The sequence below is a fragment of the Anticarsia gemmatalis genome, chromosome 10 (genome assembly GCF_050436995.1).
Source record: "Anticarsia gemmatalis isolate Benzon Research Colony breed Stoneville strain chromosome 10, ilAntGemm2 primary, whole genome shotgun sequence".
Lineage (NCBI taxonomy): Eukaryota > Metazoa > Arthropoda > Insecta > Lepidoptera > Erebidae > Anticarsia > Anticarsia gemmatalis.
The window spans coordinates 10,716,697-10,737,811 of record NC_134754.1 but is presented as its reverse complement, the minus strand read 5'-3'; the positions used below and the strand labels follow the sequence as shown (position 1 = coordinate 10,737,811).

The window sequence follows — 21,115 nt, the reverse complement described above, 5'->3', positions numbered from 1 at the left end:
AATAACAACAAATGTATGAAAACAATTATCAAACTTCTACCTGATAAGTTATCAGCTAGCTCTTAACTTAACCAGAACTGGTGAAACGAAGCACGAATAAAAGAAAAAGTGGTTTTTCAACTGTTACTTTTATCATGCCTATTTGACTGTCATCTCGGAATCATAATTGCACTTTCTATTTCAAAAGCCAAATTATCTTTTAATTGAAATTCAATGCATTACATGTTTGTTCAATCATCGTAACTTTAAAAGTGGATAAGCTATTGGTGTTTGATTAACTAATGGTTTAGAGAGGTTTTCCTTTTATTTTAAGTGTTGACTCAATATTTTTGTTCTCACAAACAATACAAACAAATTAAGTTCCTTTCTTCTTAAGTAGATGGTGTGCTTGGAGTGGATGTTTGTTTTTAATTTTCAGAAAAAATATGTTATTAAAATATTACCTAAATTTATTACTATTTAACAATAAATGTGGTCAATTCATTTTATTGATATCAGTTTCTGTTTTATGAATTTTGAGTTATCGATAGATAATCAAAACAATATTATACCTTTATTTAAAACTGCATAAATACAAACATTATGCGGGTGGACTTCATACGAATATTAGGGACATTCCCTATCAAACAACATTAGAGAAGGAAATGTAGAAATAAAACGATGATAATGTTATTCTCGATTAAATTTTAAAACAATTCTTAATAGCGCGATAATAGTAAATAATTTTATTAAGTTGCGTTGCAGCCTCTAAAAAGCTCGAAAGCGATGCCGCCAGCAATAACTAGTACCTAATGAATCTCTTTGAGCCGTGTGTACTCAAAAATAATAGTACTAAGAAATCGTATGCATTCAATTAGAGCGAAGTGTGTCACCACCTGCGCATGCGCACAGCCAACGAAAGCGACATCTGACACGCTTTGTATGTACAAGTTAGGTAACCTGATATTGTATACGAATTTAAATGTAGAAGTTATTGTTTTGAAGAGTGAGATGAGTTTTTAGAACAATTCAAAAGGTGTTTTTTTGGTTCTTGTTTTTTCTTATTGAAACTATGCGGGATTTTATATAATAACACATGTGTATAAGGGAAAGAAAAAGAATATAGGACTTACCATAACAGACTTTGTTGTATATTTTATTTCAAATCATATTGGATGGATATGCTAGAACCATAATGGATGCGTGCAAAGAATTGCATTCCCTGCTCGATATAATTATGACAATTGTATCAGATTCCCTATGGCGATAAAAAATATCTCTTCCTTGAAATTAAATTCTTTATTAAAGCCGTTGAAAATACTTTTTTTCTCCGAAACCTTTGAGGAAAATAAGCATTTAAACACGTGGATCTTGCAATCATAATTTCTCCTCTGCACTTCGTAAGTAAAGAAAAGCGTAAGTAAACAAATGTACTTACTACATGACCTACTATTGTATGCGAAAAGCTAAGACTTTCCAACACAACGCGTCAATGTATACTGAAGTAAGTATACATGTAGTTTGTTGCAAGCAAATGATGTAACTTTAAAGTAGGACTTTTGGCATGAAGATGTCACAGATGCAGTACTTCATAGACTTATCAACTTATCTTAATAACTCACTGTAAAAATGAGAAAATTATCAGTGGGATCAGTTTTTCCAATTTCGTCGTAATATCAAGTAGATAAAGAAAACGTTGCGTGGTTCATTAATTGCATTAAGATATCAATTACTTTAACGTGATATGTATGTTTAAAAAATACCAAAATGAAATAGGTACTTACGTGAAAAAAATGCTGTCACATATTATTGTTTCAATTTATCAAAACCAGCGGGCTTATCACGTATCTCATTTGACAACTAGTGTACATCAAATTGATGGCCACTATTCAGTACATTGCTGCTTTGACGTAACGTGTTAATTACTATTATCTTAGGAAGAAAGCAATGTACAGCATAGTGGCTCTCAAATAGCTGTCAACTGAGATACGTGATAGCGCCCCAGATCTCTGCGACGCATGTTTGATGGAAGATTTGACATATTCACAATTCAATTATCCGGCATTAACTCTCAAGAAATAAAGCAAATATATTTCTCCAAACAGGAGTAAAACGAAAAGAAATATTATTCTATATATTGTAAGGAAAAACATCAACAATCTTATTTGTTATAAAGAAAATGTAAAAGAAACAATTCATGAAGAAAGGTGCGAATTTTCTTGTTGTTTGCTCCGCTGAACTCGTTTTCCTTTGAGATGTAGAAAGAAACGAAATACAATCCCTTTTTGTATAGAAAATACTGTTGTAGGAATAATCTTGACTGTGTTAACACTGGGCGGTAATTGAGTATTAATCATTGTAAAACTTTGATGTTGATAAGAAAAATAGAAGAGTGTTCATGATTATTTTGAAGTTTGATATATTATTATTTTTATATTATTATTTAATATTTAATAAACTTTAAATATTGATATATTTTATTTAAATCAGTCCAGTTTTTATGATTTTTACATGACAAGTAAAAGTTTTTTCTTTGATTTTTATAATTCGTTATTAACTCTCATCATTTTGAACAGTTAAACGTACCCATGATAGATATTTATAACTTTAACACGAGTATTTTACAATATAGTCCCATAACTCTTGTCGTAGCTCTACAATTACATCGAATTTACACCTAACAATGTTGCAAACTAACCAATTCCGTGTCAACAATTTTCGATTACAATCTCAAAATGGATTTATTCGAGCCATTTATGAAAATCGCCCACAATTTCCGACATATTTATTATGTATTTATGTTATTGAAACTCAAAGGAAGGGTACGACTGGTGGAAACTTGAAAAGCCACATTACTTGGCTCATTACATACAAGCTTTGGTTTCCGCTACTTTACCGACGGAAATCCTACAATTACACAAAGGTACTGTATGGAACGTAGAAACCTTTATAACGGAAAAATGCTAATGTTTTAGGTACTTTTGTATGTTTATTATATTGTACTCTGTATTACACTAAATTGTCGCAGAGTCCGGCCGGTAAAAAGACTTAACTTACTTTAACATTATTACAACAAGTTCCACGTAAAACAATTTTATGTAAAAACGAAATATGTATGTTTCAGAGTAATAATTTTACTGTGTTATACTGCAGAGTAAAATAGATCAGAATTGAATTGAATTATCAAGTTAGCTGAGTGTTATTCCATGACTAAAAAGCATTTAAAAATGAGCATTATTTATAAAGTTTACAAATCAAATGTTACCAAAGGTCGAAAGCAGACCTTCATCTTACTTTGCTTAAATTTACTAAAACTTTTTACTTAATTTTACATCCTTAAGTTGTTAAAATTATAAAAAGTCACATTGGCCACCCATCTAGAACTATGCCGTACTAAATTTGCTTATCCTAAGCTGTCACTTATCGACTACATAGCTTAGTAGCTAGTCCTTTTAAACAACAACAAAGTTGAATAAGAACATTCAACAAGCTTTTAAACTTAGATTTCTAAGTAAAGAAGCAACGTACCCACACCTTAGTGCAGGCACTTTCATCGTGAACTGTTCACGCTTCGGAAGCAATCGTCGCAATCTCTCGCGTTATCACCTACGATGTCGTATAGATAACATGGTGTATGTCAGTAGCTCTTTAATGTAATCGACAGATCTTGAGAAAACTGACGGTGAAAATTATAACTTTTAATAAATGGAAAAGGTAGCTGAAGCTTGCATTCGACTGCATTGATAATATTAATTTCTTGGGTTAATAAATATTATAATGATATGTTCCAAAATGTGGTTATCGAGCCGTGTGACAAACTAATCAGCGTCTCCAATGAAATTAGTAGAAACTGTTTTTCAAGTTATTTTAAATAATAAACGCTTCCTGCTCGATCGAATCGATGTATAAAATCGATATTTATTCTGAATCTAGATTATTTCCATAAACTATATATATTATATAGTATAAACTAATTCAGGTTATATAATACGTCGGTGTCCATATTACATCAAAATACATAAAGCAGTTTTTGACTAATAAACCTCCTCGCAAATTTCCCGCATCTACTCGTATTTATAGAATGTAATAGTTGGGAAAGTAAAATTAACTTCGGGACTATTGAAATTGAAATAGTTGGAGTAAATACTGTTTCTGAACGTTTAGTTTCGAGTAACGCTAATGTTCTATGCACGAATGGTTGAATACAAGATGTTTTCCTTTGTCGACTTGCAAGATGGGACTTGAAACGCTCATAAGGAAAATTTTGTTGGGTTTTTGCGTTTTATAACCTATGAAAAAAAAAATACAATAAAGTTACCTATTAATAGTAAATTTCAAAATTGTAAGGCTAGTTTAGGAAGATTAGTTGTTTGGTCGACGCCAAAGGGATGTCAACTTACCATGCAACAAATAAGGACTTTTGAATTAGCTGAAACACTACTGTTATTTAATTACTGCTAGGATCACATAAAAATCAAGATACATATGTACATATGCATACAACAGGGCATTTTAAAGGCTTTATAGCCTTGATAAATGGTCATTCATACGTCTTTTTGCTAATCATAATAGGTAACTTTTAAGAGCGTACTCAATTCGTTCATGGTTTGAAAGCTAACAAAGCAGCACATTAACAGATTAGTCTAAAGGCCTAAAGATATTAAACTATATTATCATCAAGAAAATATAACAAACAACGCACATCCATTTACCATACATCTTGGTTGACACAGTCCCTTCGCAATAGCCAGACGACTGTCCACCAGTAGATTTCACTTGGATTCCAGTTCAACAATCTTATATGTGCCTCGTCTTTACGCTATGTTTCGTTCCTATGTACCCTCGTTATATTGAAACAGTGGGTTTGGATTTGTTATGTTTAAGAACTCTTTATTCGTGTATAATATGCAGAAATCTAGGTAAATAATGGTTTACGATTATTGAGTAAATTTATACTTTTAGCTCTATATTTATTATGCTGTTCTAATCATCTTTTCTTCAAGGAAAATGTAATTCAATATGCAACAATACATAGAGCGATTACCGAGGACGGTTTTAGTGCAGATTAGGATTTTGTGTAAAATAATGTGTTATAATTAAGGGCGAGGCCTAAGCAGACTGCTAATATTATAAAGACCAATTGTAATTTTTTCCACCAAACGCATATTATTCACATTTCTTTCACTTTTTGCCTGTATTTCATCTAGGGAGCGATTTTAAACAGTAGTGATCAAGCAATCAAACTAAAACAACAACTTGCCAGTACCAATAATATTTACGTACACGATACTCAAATATCGACAACTCACATTTCTAGATAAAGGTGAAAACTCATTACATTCATATCCACAAGAAAATTTATTTCTGTAATTAAATGTTCGACATTCAGTTGGATGTCCTAACTTTCCTTCCTACACTTGATAAAAAAGTACTCAGAGTGACTGCAGAGGTAAAAATTATGCTCGATATTTGTTAACAAGTATGAATAGTGTCACTAAAAGCTTAAATCTATACGTCCGTACAATTAATTCTGTCTGGAGAAGATCCTCAAATTTAGTTTTTTTTTGTAAATCATTTTTTAATAAGTACACACGTGGTATGATAATAAATTAAATAGCAGTTGTTTTCCGTTGCAACCCGTTGTGTGTATATGTAACGCGTTATCTCTCCGATGTGGATTTACCTTATAACTTGAGTGAAGTGTTGATACTATTAGATGATCGTTACTCGAGAGCAGATGAGTGCAGTTGAAAGTGACAAGTGTAACTGAACGAGTTGAAAGCTTCCATATATTTTGTAGGGTGTGTCTCAATTTTTAGTTTTCATTATGTCTTGACAATGTTTTTGCAATTTTAAAGACAGAAATTTCTTCAACGAATAACATTAAGGTTTCCGACAATACTTTTGAAATGTAAACTAAGAAGATAACTAGCCTCTAAGAACGCTTCCAATTTAAGAGTACATTTTTTTGCGAAAAAATAACACAATAAAATGACGTAAAACTGAAACAAACGAACGAAGAAACAATACTCGTAAAAATACATTGCTAACCTAAATATCCCATAAAACATCAATAACAAGCTCCAAGGGTAAAACAACAGTGTATCTACGACGTATCAACGTCAACCCATGGCGTACCGAAGGGCCGACATCAAACAAATAAAGGCGTGTTCCCATCACGATAATTCGTAAGAAAGTGAAACCACTTCGCTTTCGCCTCGACCCTCGTACTTTTGGTTATCAAATAAACAAACACGAGTTACGGATGTGACTCTAATTGTTGATATTTTCTCGAAATTAAGGTATTTTTGGTAGTTTAATTAAACTGTGTGAGAGTTTGTTATTAAAAATGTGCAATACACTTTTGCTCTATTAATTTCGTCACTGAAAAATAACTAACTAAATTGGGTCCTTTCTTAATACGCTCGTACCGCTGATCAGGTTTCCCTACAACATTTCTCAATAGTGCTTTGATCTTCATAGTCGACAATGGTATTCAATTGCCACCTCAGAGTAATAACCCAAGTTCCAGAACGTGACTATGATAAGAGAAATAACAATTCGTTATAGAATCGTCTGTTTAATATAAATATATAAAGGAGAGTTCGTTTAGTCAACGTAAAGATACTTATAGTATTTAGTTTTATAACTAACTGGTAGGTCTAGTGCGTGACCTGCGCGTGCACGCACTTGTGTCATACTCGTCTTCCGTCACGCAAACATTACCAGTCTGACATCTTCTTTGAACTTTATACATTTAAATGACCGTGCACAATCGGACTTTACACGCACGTCTAGTGCTTTTATTACCAGACTTGCTTTAGCTCCATTTAAAATACATGTTAGTATTATAAAAACGAAAGTAATTCTATCTTTCTATCTTTTACAATGTGGCCGTCACCAATATTTATTTTTTATGAGAACCGAACTCACACCTTCCACCCGCTTTTAATAGCGTTGTAACCATCACAGTAATCATCATAATATCCACACAAAAAGAGTATCATTGTGATTATACGCTTGGTTATAGTTTGTTTGACGTTTCGGCACAGATTGCTCTGGCCGTCGCTTTTTGCTAGCTGGCGGTCTGTTCAGTCAATCAAATCAAGGTAATATTCGTAAAACTTCTTAATTCTCATGCAATATGAGATAAAAATCATAAAACGCAAAAGTTTAAAAGTTATGATAACCGCTCAATTAAGGCTCAGTTTTATCTCGGACGTATGGCCATAAAAGCCGCGATTTACTCTATTCCTTACAACGGCGTTGAGGCGTGGAACAGATGCCGTCATATTTCAGGCTTTACGAGTCCGTTTAAATGACCCGTGATAAGGAAGTTACTGCGCGATAACGCTTTATATATTTATATAAATATTTTTTATATAGACAGTTAAGGAATAGACGGAGAAAATATAAAAGTACCCTTATTATGTCGTTTTCGGTAAAAATACCAAACAGTAATTTGCCCAAAAGTATATTAATTTGCAAAATAAAATTACATTATGAGGCTACATAATATTATGTAGGGATTCAAAACTGCGTTATATAGTAATTGCTTATCTCTACAGTAGAAGATAAAGATTAAATAGGACGAGACTTTAAAATATAATGACTTTTTCAACTTCGCCGAAGAAAATTATTATTCACCTACTACGTTTTCCAATTACTTGTTTTGAAAACATTATAACTGAAGGTGAAGTTTGCACCTTTCCCATCTATATCTTCAACGAACCTACTTATCACCTAAACAGACTCATTTCTTGAAATGATATTTCCCAAGTGTTTCTGCTGAAGAAATTTTATGAAACGTATATGAAATGCTACATTTCTACACAAAGATTTATCTTCATTACATTCTTATTTTAACAAAAGAGTATTCGTAAATCAAGACCTTTCCACCGCATCGTAATTTACCGCGCTTTTACCAAAATTTTGTGCTAAAATGTAGGCATTTACCAACAAAAACTTTACGAATTTAATTTGTTTAGACATAAATGAAGTCTATTTGTCAACTACAAAAGAAGTAACATATTGTGTATGTTTTAACGCAATACTATTTTGAAACTAAAGTTATATGAAAGAGACCCGCGGTTTGCGTTTTAGTAGGAGACGGGTCGATTAACTGTCGTAAAACGCGTATGTTGCGAGACTTCAAGCTAATTCATACATATTAGCAGAGCCCAAAATTATTTAGCTTTACTCAGAAATTGAACCCAAGCTCCCGCGGTTGACAACGGAGGCAATCATATCCAATTAATTTAAGCCTTACTACACTTTGCCTAACCTAGGAATCGAAACCGAGGCCACGCTAGACCGCAGAAGCATGATTTCTTAACTAGTACTATTTCGCTGATTTCAATAACCAGTGCTCATAACAACAAATATTGTGAGAAGTCAGCCGTACAACATAAACCAAAGTTAACAATATGCAATACAATAATTTAACAATAACTATAACTGCGCGGGATTTGTGTGCATTCTTGAACAGATTTGCTGATATAAATATGCCAGTTCAATTGCTGTTGGGATGCGGTTTTATTGCAAACTGGATGAGTGAGGTTTGACTTTTCATGCTATAAATCCTTAATTTCTTTTCATCACGATAAAATACTTTTTTGTGTTATTGTTACAGTTTTTATTTCCTGATCAGGGTGATAGTCTAAGGTTTAAAATTACATTATGATAATCTTCTCATTTAGTGCGCTATTTGAAGTATATTATTAATTGCTTTGATACCCTTCTTACAACACTAGTCGCAGGATTATAGTCAAATTAGAACAGAAAAATTATTAAATAGAACGGCGAATATTTTAACCGTTATAACTTTCAGATATCCATTAATACATTTAATTCCCATGGAATTAGTTAGGGCCACTGTATGTTCGTCTGTTGAAGTTCACAATCAATATTTTCATTGATTCTGCGTTTTGTAGTGATCTTATTAAGTTACTTTATATTGCTAATACCTTGCTACCATTGTTAAAAACACCGTTCATCTCCGCTCAAGCCATTTACAGTAGAGCTCTGCCTTACAAATAATTGTGCATACAATGTTGCATTTGAATAGAAAACTAAAAACGGTAACAATTTCTGTTTTATGTAACAATTTGAATAAATTAAACCTACCAGCTGGTACTTGCGATTTATGCTAAGTATACCTTTACTTGTAAACACTTAATACTTTTTACATTTCTTTTACAGATATTTATTTGGAGTGTTGTGTATTTTGTAGCCTAATGTCTAGGAAAACGTTGTTTGTTAGTACTTTCGCGGCAAAACAGCTGTTCCAATTTCAATCAATTTAGGCGCCGTGATAGATCATACTTCGAAAAAGGACATAGGACTCTATTTTAAACCTAAGATTACAGTCATAAACAAGTTTTGGCAAAGGCAAAGAACGATATCAATGATAATAATTTTTACACTTGCAAAACAAATACTGAAAAAGACTTTAAAAAGCTTTTAAAAGTAAAGCAACGCTTATTTTATCTAGTAAACCGTACGGAGGCGTGTGTGGGGCCACAAAAACCGCGGAGATAATCCGCGGCTTTATGTCCAAGTGTGATAGCGAGTCGTGACCGCATTGTCAACATCTTTGTTACTGCGATTTATTCACAATCATTTCTAGGTTTTATGCTGTGTAATGCCGTTTGTTTGCCTGACGTATTACTCAAAATATAATGGTATTTAACTACCATGCATGTTTTTCTGTGACATTTATCCGTGAATTTAAAATAAGGCTAGTATTAAAACTGATTGTATGTCAATCTTTACGCTAGTCGACCATATTTACTTTCCATAACTAAATCGCGAGGAAACCTGTCAACTAAAAACTTATCCTCCATCAGGTAAAATTAGGTCTTAGATTGCTTTCATAACTATTTTCACAACTATGAAGTGAAAACCTAATTTACAAACTATCGCCAGAAACTTATTTAAGTTCCAAATTTTGTGAACTATTTGGATTCGTTTTTTGCAAGTGACGTCTAACCCAAAGGCACTTCCTTTAACCAAAACTATTTGTCCACTACACTGTACGACAAAGAATTTAATCTAACACGAAAAACACTTGAAACACCCAAAAAAATGCTTGAACAAACAAAGGGTTCGAGAACAAGAAATAAAATGCCTCTACCTGTTTTATTTTCCTTACATTACCTTTTCTACGACATAGTTTTGCTAAAAAACTACTTCACTAATCCCTTTTTGCTTTTGGAGAACTGAATTCCTGGACAAGCCTACTGCTATGACTTTGCTTGAATGTTTATGTCTATATCTCTGGATTGACTATTACGATTTAAGTAAAACTTATATTAATTTACAGTTAAGAGTCCAAGCTTTCAAATGATGCATAATTTATTAAAATACTAAACTAGTTTTTGTGTAATTGTTTAATAAAAAATACAGAGGCTGACCCCACTCCTATATAGTGTACTCATAGCATGGAAGAGAGTTTAAGAAATAATTAAAGACTTAAAAATTTGGAGACAAATAAAAACTTTTGTTCTCTTAGATTCACGAATTTAAAATAAAAGTACTATTATCCGTGTGTAATCATTGCTTCAGTATCTTTTTGTGAAAAGTGAAAAAGAGAGAAAAAACTTAGGAAACGCGCTGAAGTGTACGGACTGTAATTTTCCACTCATCCCAAGAGTTTTAATACTTAGACCATTTCTTTTATTCAGTTGCCAACTGAAGGACTTTCTCAGCGGTAAATGACTAAATTTAATGTTCTGTAGAAAAAGGCTTGTCGTGTTCCAGTAATGAGTTTAACATAAAAGCTTGTTTAGGGGTAAAAATGTTATGTTGTCGTTATATCAACGGTATTTCTAATAAAAACGAGAGAAAAACAAGGCTTATTACGTGAAAAAGATAATATTATTGTAATGTTTAGTCGTTTTAAGAGCATTTACTATGTGTCGTATATAGTTCACCACATTGAACTTTGTATTTCTGAAAACCGTTTTAATTTGCTAACAAATACACATAATATCGTTAATGACTTATATATCTTATAAAATCGGCTTGTCAAGAAGTTAATAAATCCTAAGATTAAAAGTAAACTTTACCCAGTATGTCCACAATATCAATCCCTTATAATATTTTTAAAAAAACTTTAAAATGAAGATGATAACAAAAATCCCATAAAAAAGAATAAACCATGCGTTTAAGATGATATTAATGTTATTAAATAATAATTATAAATAATAATGTCTTGGAACATCGAAAGTAAGCGCTATACTTACTTCGTCTGTTCCGATAAGTAAGTGAATAGTCGACTGATTGCGCGCGCTGTACAATAGTAAACCTCAGTACTATAATTCGTATAACTTCTATAAATTGTGTGTAACAACTGGCAAATTGTTTAGTTTTGTTTACCAAATGTACTAGGATAATGGGTAATGTAAAGTTCAATGAGCCCTGAGAATTTAAATGGTAATTATAATTATCATAATTAAATCATTTTCCCAAACATCGAACCTTAACCTTGCGATCGACTGTAGGCAATTAATAATAAACCAGTTAATCACATAAAATTATTTAAACATTAGCGTAAGATGAAATAACTACAAAAAATAATCACGGCACCACAGGACCGCGATGGCATAAACTTCGTTTCGAAATATCATTACCCCTCGCGTCGTGCAATCAGTCGCAGAAACATGTGCAATAAATAGATGCTTACTGTAAAATTGCTCACCATTGCCCGCCCGGGGCGCGGGGCGGGCGGGCGCAGACAGCGCTAGCAGCGCCAGCGCCCACCACCATGACATCACAACCACACCTGAAATAAAAGAAAATATTTTATTAGACTCGTAAATAAAGCCTTAGGTTTTTGAGCAAATGCTTAACTAATTTTACAGACAGTGTATTGCACTCTTATTGGGGTATTCTCAACTTCACGCTAAACAAAAAAAACTGAATATTTTTTTCCTTAACCGGTTTGAGTGTCCCACTGCTAGGCAAAGGCCTAAACAAATTATAAATTATTACATTAAATTAATTAGTTTGAGTTGAGTTTGCTACCTCGAGTAGTAGATGTCATTCAGAACCAAGTTAGAACTACTTTTTGTAATCGTAAATTATATTGAGACGATTATTCATGTAGTTAATTTTAAAACGAATAAGCAACCTAATATTCTTAATTAACTAACACATGAAATCAAATTACATACATGACCACGACAACAGCACAAAAAACGCCTTTAAGTCGTCACGTTATCGTTATCAGAAGCACATTAACGTGTAGCATAAACCTCTAAACCCAGCACTACTGGCCTACTTTACATTACTAGCAACACACTGTCCGATAACGCGAGAAATCATTGCGCTCGACTTACGACTGTACTCGTAAACTTTATATTAGTTAGGTGAGGCCTTCAATATGAATTGGGGCTTTAAAAATTAAATGGTTGTTTAAGGTGAGTACAGATAAGTTTTTGAGGTATAAAAGGGTATAAGAGTGTAATTTTTACGTACTGGCTAGTTTTACAGACTGTAGATAAATATTGGATAGCTATCTGATGGATAACGTGAAAATGTGTGAAAAAATATGCTGTTTATATGTCTCCTGATAAGCTAAATGTTACTTATTCAGAGGAGATGAACCTAGCCATAGGTCTTGTAGTATACTAACGTGTCATGAGAAAGAAATATTCAACATATAATGTTTTAAAATGTCGCCTATGTGTCTTCGTCTTAACAAAATTTTACGACAAGATTTATATATATTTATTGTACCATAAACAGCTTAAACTTAATTTAGTTAAACAAAATTGTGGGCATTAGATTAATCTGGATTTAAAGTTATTATTGCAAATCATATCAAATTAAAAATTTACTGCTAAATAATCTTGCGAACTTTATTAATATCATTTTTAAATATGCAAATTGATATTTGTCTTTAATTAAGATACTGTTATGTGATAAATTGTGTGTTATGGCTGTTTTACTAATTATACGCTATGTCAATGTCGCAGATCCCCATAGCGTACGAATAAATTACGGTATTTTTTTGGCACATAACGATGTGCAATTAATTAGACCCTGGATGATCGCTTACTTAACTAAACTTTATAAAAAACTTGATCTTTAAACTGAACCTACGGTATACTGATGAGATTATAGAATTTTCGAGACCTTATTAAACTCAATATTAATTAAATACCTACATATGTAGAATATTAAATATATATTCAAAAGATATTATAAAATGTTAAAAATTACCGTTTAGTTGGACTACTTAACTACTGCTTAATATCTTAAGACTATCTGAAAACTCCAGTCTATCTAATGGATATTCGTCTAGATCTCTACCTTTGTCAAAATAAAGGCGAATAATCAAAATAGAGTAACATGGTGATGTTTTAAACAGAATATACCCCGATAAAGACTTCCATTTGGAAATTTCCAAATTTACTTAGCAGGCAAGTTGGTGATTGTAATCAGTTTGCACACCTATTTCATCATAGATACATTTGCTTTATACCAAACATACAACAAGTCTCCATCAAACACAGCTCTGAAATCCAAACTAGTTACAAAGCAACACATCACATCGTTATGTATGCGAGAAACTTCAAAAATTGCTTTCCAAATCTCATAACACGAGCGCCTTCGAAGGAGGAACTTCAAAAACTCTGTTACACGACAAACTATGTAGGATTTTACATTATAACTTTTGTTATTCCGACGAGAATGACTTTGCTTGTTTATTTTGTGGTTGAGGTAGTTTCGGGGGTGTGTAGGTTTTTGTTGAATAGTTTTTGTTATTTAAAACGTAGCTATGGGGTTAATTGCCATGTTATTCGTCATTATAAAGTTTATTTACACATCAGCACAAGAAAAGCTCAAAACAAAGCGCGAACTTTTTATCAAATTATCCGATAAATATAGTGATAGCAAATATAAAGAATTTGTCATTGTTTCCTCAACTTAATATTGTGTTTTCCCGCGTAAAAGGACGTAAAATGTATTTTCTAAGTAATTCCAGGCAAATCAGAATCTTATATAAACCATCATTGGCTTTTCCAATAGAGAGTTAATAAAATTACTTAAGGATTAACTTAAGATCATTCAACATACCTATAGCATTAATTTTACAAGTTAACCAATCAAAACTGATGTCGTGCTATCAAATAATGTTTTATGAAGACAAACGAAAACTAAAACTTTTCCTATCAAAACGTCGCCTTAAACCCAACCCCATTAAAGCCCCATAAGAATACTTTGTAGACACATAAATAAACAGATCGTTAGAAAACTACCATTGTAAAGTTTTACCTCAAGCCAGTCACGCAGACATCAAGTCATTTAGAACCGTTTAGGTGTCATTAAAATATCTGCGATAAAATATTCCGCCTTAATTATCACTACGGAATTTCGCTGGCACGTCTATTTCATTTTTAATGCTATGAAAAATGTTCATAATGCCCAATTATGGAGTATAATAGCTTTTTAATAAAAATTTACTTTGAAATTAATTGGCATTTTCTGAGTTTGTTTGACATAGAATGCGATTATAGCCATATTTGGTTTAATGTCTAGGAATTCGATAATATCATTATTAGTTGGAAACTTTCTATCGACCAAATTATTGTTATTGATTAGTATTTAGATATAAAAATGAAAGAATCTGATAGCTGTTGTAAAACAACAATACTATTTCGAATAAGATAAAGATCTCGCGTGCGAAAAATATTTTTTGTGTCAATGGTATTTTCGTTATATTTGCCTAAACCTTTTTTTAACTGTTATTTTTAAATAAGCCTTTCAAGGCTTGAAAGTTTTGTGTCAAAGAAAAGCTTACACACATACAAAATACACAAACGAGGTAGATCAAAATCAAGTGAAGATTGCACGAATATTTTTGTGGGACATAGCCATAAGAGAATCAGTTAAATGAATCGTTTTGAGGCAAAAACTAGACACTGTTGACACTAGACTGCCTCCGTGGCGCAGTGGTTAAGGTCGTCACGCCGCTACCATTGCATCCGAACGTCGTAGGTTCGATTTCCACACGGTAAATTTGTAAAAGTGAGCGCGACACAAAAGCAATTCTTAGTGCGGGAGTAGCCTTAAAAAAAGCAAGATATAAAAATTAAATTCATATTTAACTACAGGATAAGGTGTAAGTAAACGAAAGAAAGAAATTTACGATGAACGGAAGTTTGTTAAGCTCTATGTCTGGTCATACGATTCATGTGGTACTTACGATTTGAGCTTGTGAACCGACGTGGTAGTTTATAACCCGCATTAATACATAAAATATCCCGTACTTTTACATACGAGCGAAATTACTCTTGTGGGCAGGAGCAAGTTATCTAAAAGTGTTATTGCTTCTCAATTAGTTTTTAATCAATATAGAGACATAATTATTCAATTAACCTATGGAATACACATCCAGCCTTTGTAAAAACTGTCATGCATTTTGTGAAAATGGAATCAAAACAGATCGAAACATGTTTCAAAAACTACATCAATCCTGCTGTTAGCTTTTAAACTACGCTTTTCTTAGAGCCCCATACATCGTTTAGTGATCTATTTGTCAGCAGCTCTTTTATTGGAAAGATAGCCGGACGATAAGGAAACAGTCCCCCTTCTCCCCCCTAAACATGTCAAACACATAAATATTCGTCCCGTAAAGGAATTTTTATTAAAAAAAACGTCTTCGGAAAACGATCTTATTGGAATAAACTGAAGAGGTCGTTCACCTTTTGGAAATGCGTTGGTGTATTATCATATTACAGGTAAACTTCTTGAAAATGTCAATAACATGTTATTGAACGAACGAAAAGTAAATTTGTTTGGAATTTTGGGTAATCGAATAACGCTTTATATATTTTCTTTCTTATTATACTTTGGCAAAATTCCTGGTGCTTTAATAAGAGTGGTTACTGGTATGGTACTTCCATATCGCTCGTTTCACTCCCTCATTTCATAATACCCAATGAAATGATTAAAACACTTTTTGAAGATAACATCAATTTATCTACGAATTAAATTTTATCGTTATGATTTTCCAACAATACATTAGATTTTTGGATCCACAAATAATTTATTATCCACGAAAATCAATATTATGACAACCTAACACAGGGGTAGCAGTTTGAAAACCACTGTATTTTTCATACTCGCACTACTATAATTAAGAATATAATTCCACTACGCATCAACAGGAAGCAATACATCTCACGTCGTCCATTTTCCGATGTCATATAAAAATAGCAGTGAAAACTGGGTTGTGACAACCAGTCGAACACCGTCATTAACGATAGACCACCTGAGTTAATGTCCAGCATTTCAATAAAAGAGCTCACGTAAAAAGCTGACAGACTAGTCGAAGATGTAAACGGCGAACAGAATGTGGCATTGATATCTTGTTTAATTGCCGTCTATTTGCCTTTTTTGAATAGAAAAGGTAAGATGGATGTGAAGTAAATTAGCTGTGATTGGTATTAGTTGTGATGGTTTAAGTGCTCGTAATTTATAAGGAAAGCTGGCTGTGGTTTTTTGATCTTTGACTATACTTGTGGTAACAAGATCTGAATGTATTTACTATGATTTAAAACTTTTTCTGCGACTGTCGACTACCAACTATCGGCTATAGAGAAATTTTGTATCGAAATATGCAGTCGGTAATATCGAGTATCGAGGTTTATATATTTAAAATGAACCGCAAAAATTGTTCCTATGATGCCCGCTAAAAGTGCTGTACAAGATTTCATCCAAATATCTTTGGTAGCTAGCCGATTGTTAATAGTTTATAGTACTAAAGAATCACGCTACAGTTGTTCAATTCTCTTCAACTATCGACTACGGACTAGCTAGCTATCGAGAAATTATACACGATAATCTGTTTAGCGCCTCTACCGGGCTCCGAAGGAACTAATTTGGCAGTATATTTTAAATATCAAACTCTCAAATACTCAACAGTACCGACTTTATAGAATTGCGCTATAGCTATAAAAGGAAAGAAAAATATAAAATAATTGTGTTTTGTTATCGTTTCCAGTGATTCTCGCTCTAGTACATTACCCAGTGGCAGGTGTAGACAGGCGTGCGAACTAATTACAGACTCAGCTACGGGTGCTTAGAGAAAAACTGTTATAAAACTAATGTGGTTTTTGCTTTTATTACCTTCGTTGAGAGTTAATGAGAACTTTTATAAGCGATATTGCTATTTATAAGGTGTTTTTAGATAATCTGTACTGATGATTACTTTTAGAAGTGGGTTGTGGAGCTTATCACTTTTCGTTTGTTATTTTGCTGAAGTCTAGCCACTTGTAAAACGTAAAATATCTGCTTATTCGTTACTAATGAGTAATTATTTATGGCGAAGATTAATCCTTAGACAAGTTTAGTTTTAGTTTATAGTGTAATGTGATATTTTTTTATCTTTACGTACTATCAAGAAAAAAAGGAGTGTTTTTTCGCACATCCACAGAAATGGTGTGATCCAAATGTACCTGTGTACCTTTATATTTATTTGTTTACTTTATTTAATTCACATCTAAGAATTACAAGATTAACAATAAGCAAGTTTAACTTTATAATATAAAAGCGAAAATTTGATGTTTGAATGGATATTTGTTTCTCAACCTCGACAAAACTATTGAATAATATTTAATTTACAATGCGGATTAACACATAATAATATGTGTAGGACACTTTTTACCCCGCATAATGTTTGTTACGCGGCGAAACTGTTGACAAGCTCCATTAATTTTCCAAGCAAACACATATAAATCTAAACTGATTGAGTATTTGACTCAATATCGTAATGAGTGTAACTACCAGTCGTGTCTATCTGCAAGCTAAATGGCAACAAGCGTGGCACGTATAGGGCATGAGGTCAACTAGCGCTGGCGGCGGTCATTTCAACTCTTACTGCTAAACTATTAAAGGTTTTCGAGACGTTTGCGAATGGGAGAACGAATTGATGAAATGTTGATTGTGGTGCAATTGTAGCAAATTAATATACATATATGTAACTATCGGAGCTTGTGCACAAGTCGTCTGCTACAAATAAAGTGCCATAAATCTTAACATAATAATCAACACAAGTATAAAACTCGTTACAGTCGAATTGATAAAAGAAAAATTGATATATTTACGACCAAACACAGTAGTACAAGTATTTTATAAGTATTAGTGTATGTTTTTTTCGTTTTCATATACAGGAGTAGAAAGGTTGAAGGGCACAATAAGCACTAAACCAAAAGGTTCTAAAAGCATAAAACTATTTTACAAAGTTCAGAAAGACATTATACCACTTTCAAACTAAAATCCCATTAAGTACCTAATAAATGCAATAAACTATAACAATACTCGTACAATAGTTAGAAAGAGAAACATAGTATTTTTTATTTTGTTAACACATTTCTATTTTACATTAGTACTTAATTTTAGGGGAACCTATCAACACCAAAGAAGCCTACATAAGTACATTGGTTGAAAATGTTTTAAAAAATGTTTACCAGATTTCAACATTCGCATGAACATAAATTATTCTCAAGATATCGTCTCGGAAACCCTTTACGTTTTCATTATGATTTGTTGTGATTGTTTAGAAAAGCTAATTTCATCGTACGTATGTTCTATGGATTCGAAAGTGATTCTTATTGTTGTTTACTAGACAATTTGTGTTAGTATACATATGTTAGGTTGTTATACTGGGAATATATTGTTGAAGTGATTTGTTAAATGTACGGTGTCTTTGAAGTAAATGTAGAATGGGAAATTCTGGTAAGAATTAATTTAAAAGATTACCTTAATATTAGTGCCTTTTAATCAAAAGTGATTTTCTTTATAGAAACAAAGATACAGGCAGAGGTGTAAATACAGCCACTTTTTGATGTTTACGCGATAATCTCATTTTATAAGGGGTCAGAAAATTTCAAAATTAATTAAGAGACTCAAATCTAAGATTAGGTAAATTTTAATCATCGCGAATTGTTATACAAAGCATGAGGATATATCAATTTAAAATGCCATATTTTCTTTTATATTATCCCAAAATCTTATACAACACACGATATGAAACTCAAGATGTTATTTTTGCGTGAAGATTATCTTAAATCCAGATACAGACGGCTAGATCACGCATGGAGAGCTTAACCTACTTGATCCCACTTGAAAATCATGCGACACACGCACTCCAAGTAGAATAAATATATTGTTTGAGAAACTTATTGTCGGATAAATTCTGGAATTGTAAAAAAAATAAAATATAAACAGTAGCCCGATTTTCCATTACTATCATGTATCGGCAACCGGCTAGCTATCGAGAAATGTTGCACGAAAATACAATCAGCCCCTCTAGCGGGCGCTGTAGGAACTATTTTTGCAATACATTTTTAAATTATGTCAAGCCAAATATTCGAAGATATATGCCAACTAAAGAGAATAGCGCTACGGAACAATTATTGCGATTACGAAATGGCCAGTTTCAAATAAATAGCTAACATTTCTCAAACAGTTAAAGTGAATACTGAATCATTAACAAAATCAATGCTTTTCGAAGCTATTCGCAAACATTTTTATTTTCAACCAACCAAGCAAGTAGATTATCTGCGAGGAAACACTTCAAAAAAACATAAAAATCTATAACAAGAGCATGCATTTCTACCGATCATATCACAGTAAAAAAACTACACGAACAGAGCTATAACAGCAAGTATCATTACTAGTGAAATTGTACTTTCATTGGAAAACTAAGTGGAAAATCGGAAGCGTATCAAACGTTTAGACACAAATTAGATGTCGTATATGTGAACCGTATGATGGTAAATTGCCTATACTTAACTTTATTACAGCTTTGATTGTATCAGCTCTACTTGTTATAATAGATTTCAATTTTCACTTTTTTGTTGAACGATTTTAGTTTATTTATCCATTTGTAGATTTGAGGTTTCAAAATGAAATAAGTGAATTGATTACGTCGATTATTTGCTAGTTTTATTTCTATAATCTTTCAATTTTCAGCGAATATCTTTGAAAATTCACAGTCGAGACATTTCACATCTGAGAAATAATTTCAAGCGGGGTCGTGGGCAAAAAATAAACAGTTTTTTAATTTGGAAATTACTTAAAATATGAATCAGGCCAAATTGAAAAGGAAATATACGTATATACCCAATTATTAGGTAAAATGCTTTTTTAATAACTCTAAAGGCTAACAATGACATAATCTTGATTCCACAGTCGTTTAAGACAACTATATCAAACTGTAACTCTAGTTCAGCGTCATTAAAACTTTAAAAAAAAAAATCTACAAGCTTCTAAACGATGAGTGGGAGGTAATAAACAAAGTTTTCCATTAATTCCCGGTACGGAAGAAATCCATCGCTAAAAGGGACCTGATTTGCAATTTCTACGGAACACCGCAACTCAATTAAATTATCTTAAGTAGTTTAGCTTCGTTCCGCTCGCAACAACTTTCTTATTTTTCCTTATAGAAGCAAGAAAAAAGCACTGTCGTGATCGACCATTATAATGAATAGGGCACTTGGTTATATTGTTTCCTTATTGTACTAATAACGATATGAAGGGGAAAGTCACGCGTGATAGACGTTATTAATAAAACTTTCCCGGAGTTTTTGTACCGCTATGGATATTAAAAGTATCGCTAACATTTGCTCAAATTGACATCGCGTAAAACGACAATCTAATAATTTTGCAGTCCTACAAAAAGAAGGCATTGAGAACGATACAAGTTCATTTTATAGCCTCAATTACATATTTTGTTTGAAGTGAATATGAAAACAAAATTGAATCTTAGACAAATTAATGGAGTATTCTAACGTGGGATAAGTTGCAGAATCTTCACACTTATCATAGTTTGTATTTATGAATTATATATATATATATATATATATATATATATTATTAATAATGATAAAATATATATATATATATATATATATATATATATATATATATATATATATATATATATATATTTTTTATCATTATTAATAATTATGTATGTATATACTTATTTATGTACACTCACATGACCCATTGTTATTTATTTGTAAACCTCTTTCTCAAATTAATTTTCCTCTTTTATTATTTAAGCACCTACTTCATTTAATCTCTGCATCACCCCAAGGTAGACTGGCAGAAAATGCCT

General features: G+C 32.2%; 1 protein-coding gene across 2 annotated transcripts in view; it reads right to left on the bottom strand.

Moving 5' to 3' along the window:
* Sb (serine proteinase stubble) overlaps positions 1–21,115 on the bottom strand; it is a 159,440-nt gene that overhangs the window by 47,236 nt on the left and 91,089 nt on the right. Inside the window, exon 3 of one of the 2 annotated variants that reach the window (XM_076119322.1) lies at positions 11,666–11,764. In XM_076119322.1, coding sequence (XP_075975437.1) covers positions 11,666–11,764 — 99 coding nt within the window. The remainder of the gene's footprint in view (positions 1–11,665; positions 11,765–21,115) is intronic. The other variant, XM_076119323.1, reaches the window with a different exon arrangement.